Source organism: Bison bison, unplaced genomic scaffold (genome assembly GCF_000754665.1).
Source record: "Bison bison bison isolate TAMUID 2011002044 unplaced genomic scaffold, Bison_UMD1.0 scf7180017864270, whole genome shotgun sequence".
NCBI lineage: Eukaryota > Metazoa > Chordata > Mammalia > Artiodactyla > Bovidae > Bison > Bison bison.
In genome coordinates, this window is record NW_011494842.1 from 6,327,725 (window position 1) to 6,333,755 (window position 6,031).

General features: G+C 56.3%; 1 protein-coding gene across 1 annotated transcript in view; it reads right to left on the reverse strand.

Moving 5' to 3' along the window:
* Positions 1-5,208, reverse strand: part of GRM4 (glutamate receptor, metabotropic 4) — a 103,858-nt gene extending 98,650 nt beyond the window's left edge. Inside the window, exon 1 of the mRNA XM_010848719.1 lies at positions 4,690-5,208. Within this exon, the coding sequence (XP_010847021.1) occupies positions 4,690-5,208 (519 nt within the window). The remainder of the gene's footprint in view (positions 1-4,689) is intronic.
* Between the last annotated feature and the right edge of the window lie 823 nt (positions 5,209-6,031).

A 6,031-nucleotide genomic window follows, 5' to 3' on the forward strand; every position in this document is an offset into this window, starting at 1 on the left:
GTCTGACTCTTTCGCGACCCCATGCACTGTAGCCCACCAGGCTCCTCGGTCTGTGGGATTTTCCAGGCAAGAACACTGGAGTGGGTTGCCATTTCCTCCTCCAAGGGATCTTCCCAACTCAGGGGCTGAACCCACGTCTCCTGCATCGGCGAGCGGATCCTTTACCACTGCGCCGCCTGGGACGCCCAAGCACCCCAAACCCTCCTAGCGCTTCCCTCCCCAGGAGGGGCAGGCCCTTGCAGGCAGGCTGGCATGGCACACAGAGGGCCAACGCCCTGCATCCGCGATCCTGGCCCGGCCTCTCCTAGGAAGCGGGGCACCTGCCCCCGCCTGCTGGCTAGCATCCCCTCCGCCCTCCCTCCTGCGGCCCCTTCCTGCCCTCCCTCCACTCCAGCCCATCCCTAGTGCTCAGGCCCCGCTGTGGTGACAGCAGAAACCCTCATTATCTGCGAGTTATGCTGGCCACTCAGGCTCCACACTGCACCGCCTGGCAGATGGTGGGGCCTCTCCAGGATCAGCCGCAAAGGTCACCGTCTGTCCCCTGCCCACCCAGTCCAGCCTCTTCCACATCGACAGAGTCCCTCATGCTGACTTAAAGTCCGGCTACAAGCTGTGCAGTGACATTTCCTGCGGGCTGACTGTGTGCCAGGCACCGACCAGGCAAGTCTTTTCTGGACATTAACCCTTAATTCCTACACCCGGCTGAGGAGACCACTGTCACCCCCATTGTACAAAGGAGGAAACTGAGGCACAAACAGGCTAAACGATCTGCCAAGGTGGCAAAGTGGTCTGGCCCCAGTGTCCAAATTCTTCTTTTTTTTTTTAATTTGGCGATGCTGGGTCTTAGTTGCAGCACTCGGGATCTAGTGCCACAACCAGGGATCAAACCTGGGCTCCCACATGAGAGGTGCAGAGTCTTAGCCACTGGACCCCGGGGAAGTCCCTCCAGTGTCCAATTTCCTAATCACCATTCTAGCTCATATTCCCATCTTCAAGCCTCAGTTGCTTATTTCTCCACTTCAAAAATGAGGGACTCTATGCGATTATTTCTGGATCCTTCTGAGCTCTTACAGGGTCAAGGATTCGAAAACTGCTTTCTTCCAGGGCACTTCCTATGACCTTTCTCCTCCCAGAAATACTGCTTTCAGGAAAAGAGCGGATTGGCTCATTCATACTATGGTGTAAATGACTGATACAGTGACTGGATGTGGTGGACATGGTGAGGTAACTCTGGTGGCACAGAGATTCAAACCCAGACCTGACTGCTTTCAGAACCTGGGCTGTCCCCACAACATGATACCACACAAGCCACTTCCTCTGGGTTAGGCTCTCCTCCAAAATGTATTCCTTACCTGCATCAATATTCCCTGTCCTAGGAGAATGGAGCCAAAATGAAGATGAAAGTGGGGGTGGGAATAGAAGGGTAAAGAATACAAGCTGTCAGACCCACAGCACCCCAAAGTCAGGGCTTCTGATCCTGAACGAAGGCCTAGGTTCGAGACCCACGTCCAGCCCTGTGGCTCTGCAGAGGCAGTCTGGGACCTGACCCCCAGCCCTGGCCCATCTTTCAATCGGGGCTCAGTGTCCACTGCTGTCGGACGCAAGTTGCCCCTCCAAGCTCTGGCAGGTGTGAGTTTTGTTCCTACCCTGGCCTTGATGGAACCCTATGAGCATTCTCCTAGCAGGAAATCACCCTCTCTGAGCTGTGTACCAGAAATCTACCTCGTGGGGGAAGGAGAGAGCTGTAAGCACAGCCTCTGGGGGAGTTCCCAGCAGGCCCCACTAATGGCCTTGGTGGAGCGGGCTGGGCACGGCGGTGCCCTCTGAAACAGACCCCTAGCATGGCAGCTTCCCCAGCCTCGAGAGGCCCCTCCCTCACCCTCTCCTGCTCAAGGCTCTGCTCCTGACCTCCCTCCCCAAAGTTCAATCTTTCTGCCTCTGTAAATGGCTTTTCAGTTTCTCGCCCAGCCTCTCATTTCTATCAGTTTAATTATTGAGGAGCCCTCTTGTCGTCAGCCTGGAACATTAACACTGTTAAAAGGGACCCAGGGACTTTGGACCACAGCCAGCTGTCTCCTTCTGGCTCTCTCCCATCCCCCCCACCACTCCCCACTTTCCTTTCCCAAGAGCCCCCTCTGTTCCCCCCTTTCTTCCCCCAAGCCTCTCCCTCCCAGTCCCATCTCAGTCTCCGTGAGCCTGGGGGTCTCCTGACTCCCACTCCCACCCGCTCATCTCCCTGTGATCTCAGGAGGTGCAGACAAAACGGAGGCCACGGTCACACTCACATGTGACCGGATGGTCTAGGGAGAAGGAACACCTGAGGTCCCCTGGCAGGTGAGGCCCTTTGGCCCCAGGCCTCCTCACCAGAGACCTTTCCATCCTAGGAGGGGTCAGCTCAGAAGTCGCAGCCCACTACCGCAGGGGGCCTCCAGAACCCGCTTCAAGGCCTGATGCTGACAGCAGCCCTTCTTAAACCCTTTTCCCAGTGACACCTCTCAGCTCCTTTGATGTCTCCCACCTCCCTATAAAGTGGGTACTAGCTCTCCTCTGGGAGACAGTGGGGTGGGACCCTCACTGATGTCTTAGCCCCAAGGGCCTGATCATGTTGTTTTAACATTTTTACAAAACGCTTTTTAATATTTATTTGTATCTGTTTTATTTCCTTTGGCTGCACCAGGTTTGGGTTGTGGCACACGGACTCTTCCATCGTCTTTGCAGCATGCAGAATCTTTAGTTCTAACTTGCAAACTCTTAGTTGTAGCGTATGGGATCTAGTTCCCTGGCCAGGGATGGAACTGGGGCCTCCTGCATAGGGAGCTCAGAGTCTTAGCCACTGGACCACCAGGGAAGTCCTTATAAAACACATTCTGAAACACCCAGAGTCACTGCAGCAGCCCCACCTGTGGTCTGGCCTTCTCATAGGTGGGGGGTTGTGCCCACTCAGATAGGCGGCCTCTGCTCCATGACACCTGCTGGCCCAGGTCACCTCCCCTCCCAACCCCGGGGCAGGCAGGCTGAAACGATGACTCAGCTGGCCCAAACCTCAGTAGGCCCAGGGCTGGGACCACTGAGCCCTGCTCCCTCTCCCCTCTGGGTCTGTCCTCCTCACTACAGGATTGGGCAGAGGGGCTGGACCAGGTTCCCAGTCCCCACCCCACCAATGAATGACCAAGGCAACACTGCTCCCCAGGGGTTGTTCAAACTGTCCACTGCCAAGGCAAAGTTTCCTTCAAGTCTCCTTCTGCATCGTGATTTTGCATCCTTCATGATGCATTTGTTTTTAAAATTAAAATAGTGCTTTCATCCAGATCATTAAGCAAAACCTCCAGGAAGAAGGCCCCAAGTCAAGGGCTGCACTGCACCCGTGGCCCTGACCAGCCCGTGGCAAAGTTCCAACCCCGCTCCACTAGACAGGACAGCCAACACGGGACACTCACACCATTCACCCCACTTCTACCCCAGCCTCCCCAGAAATGCCCCCAAGTACTAATGCATCATGGGACTGGGCAAACAGGTTCCAGAAAAGGCCCAGGAGAGAGGGCTCCAGCCTCAGCACTTCCCGCCCTGCATGAGGCCAAGAAGGCTCTCTGTCCACTCCCTAACTCTGGAGACTTTGAGGACACAAGGAGCCAACTCCAGCGGCCAAGAATCTAACATGAGGGTGAAGGAGGGACACAAAGGCTCCCTTTGCGCCTCCCTTCCTCCCCCCTCACCCTGTCCTCTTTCCCTCTCTTTCTCTCTCTGTCTCTCTGTCTCTCTCTCTCTCTCTCTCACACACACACACACACACACACACACACAGCAAACGAGGAGGCTCCCGGAGAAGAGCGGGCATATAATTATTGGTAAAATGCTTGTAATGTTTTTCTCTCCACCCGGTAGCTTTCAGTTGTTTTAGCAGCTTAGCGAAGCACTTGGCTCCAATTGAATTGCAAATCAGCAGCTCTTGCCCCGGGAAGACAGGAAGGGGGGCGGTAGAGAGGGGGCAGGGAGGGACTCCAGAAGGTAGAAAGGTGTGCAAGGAAGAGGGGCAGAAGGAAAGGAATGAGGCGGGGAAGCTCCGTTGGGGACCCAGGGCACCCGCTCCTCCAGGCCTTTCTCGTCCACAGCTCCAGTCACTGTGGGTGAGGGCTAATGCCTCATGCAAAAAACCAGGACACATTTTCTAACTATAATCCTGAGGTGGAGCGGGAGGGCCACACGGGGCTTTCTCAACTACCCAGAGGAAAAAAAACAGATCTTTCTTGGGAATTGCAATTATTGGAAAACAATGTCAAAACAGAAGTCTTGCTTTTTCTCCCTGGCAATCTCCAACATTCACACTTCCAGTCTACGTCTATCTTTTAACCTGTGTACCTTTCTATCTACCTATATTTCTGTCCATCCATCTGTCTGGGGTTTTTTTTATATCTCTGTCCGCCTGTCTCCTCCTCCCTCCTGTTGTTCAGCAGCACTTCCTTTCCCTCCTGGTTCAGAATTCCCTGCAGAGGAGCAGAGTTGATCAAAAGGCTGCCTGCAGCAGGTGCTGTTTCAGCACCACGGTCAGCACCACCGAGCTGGGACCTTCTCTCTGCCCACACGCAGGTCAGCCCCAGATTCTCACACACCACTGTGGGTACTGGGGGGCAACACACTCTCTCCCAGGGATTCAGGAGGAGAAGAGGGGAAAGGAGCTGGGCAGGCACTAACCTTGAAGAGGCGAAGGATGTTGGCCACCATGATGGAGACGGAACTCCCGGAAGCACCAATGACACCCACCACGCGCTCAGGTTTGGTGATGATGGGCGGGCCGCCACTGCCACAGCGGACCTCCGTGCCGTCCTTCTCGATGAGCGCCTGCACAAAGGTCAGCGACTGCTCCAGGGCATGGGTGTCCCTGGAGCAGGTGTCCAGAATGCGGGCGCCCAGCGTGATGTTGGGCAGCAGGTCCGGGTCATTGTTGATGCGATCCAGAGCAAACAGCATGGCCTCCAGCCGGTGGATGCCCTTCTCCTTCTTGAGTTCTCCACAGGCCTTGCCCTCCGAGCCCCGGCCGTGCACGGGGAACAGGCCTCCCAGAGTGATGTCCCCGTCTATGCGGATGGAATTCATGTGGGGGTGGCCTTTGGGCTTCCCCAGGGAGGAAGGCACCCAGGGCCCAGAAAGGCTGAGGAGCAGGCAAAGGGGCAGCTGGGCCCACCACCAGCCCCAGCCCCTCTTCCCAGGCATCTCGGAAACCCCTAGAGACCCATGAATGGCAGGCCTCGCTCCTAGCCTTGGCGGGCCCCAGGCCCCACGGCCTGGACGAGCATGGGCACAGCAGCCCCCACCAGTCTCTCCAGGGCGGCTTCAGCAGCAGGGTGGCTGAGGGCGGCCAACGGGCAGAACTGTGCTGGTGCTCCTCAGCCCCCGGCGATGCTCAGTTGTGGAACAGGCTGCACTCAGACAGCAGGGAGTAGCTGGGGTGCAGCAAAGCTCTGGTCTTGGTCCCCACGTCCCTCAGGCCTGTTCTCAGTGGATGACCGTGAAAGGTGGAGAGTGCTCCTAGCTGGGCAGATCTTGGCATCAAGGAGAAAACAGCTCCAGAGCTCTCCTCTTACCAACCTAAGAAAGAGAGAGAGAGAATCAGAGAAGCCCAAGAAGACATTAGCTATTCGCATCTTTCATCAGGAGCCTGGTAGCAGGAGATGCTGGAGGTTGTGGTCAAATACGCCACAGACCTCCTGAACTTGGCTTCCTCTCTGCTGCCGCTCGACTTTGGTGCAGATGAGAGAACTTAAGGCAGAAACTGGGTTATGTCTGAAGGTTCCTGGTGCCCACTGCCACCAGACCAGAGGTCTCAGAGAACACACCCCAGGGAACCTCCGGAGACCTAGGAAGAAGAGGGGTCTCCTCTCAACAGGCACCCACAGGAAGGAGCAAGCGCGCAAAAACCGGCCCCGCTGGACACAACCCATTTCAGAGATAGGAACACCAAGGCCCAAAGCAGGAGAGCACTTGGCCCAAGTCACACAGGGGGCGAACGCCGCCTGGAACCCAATGCCCAGCCCCC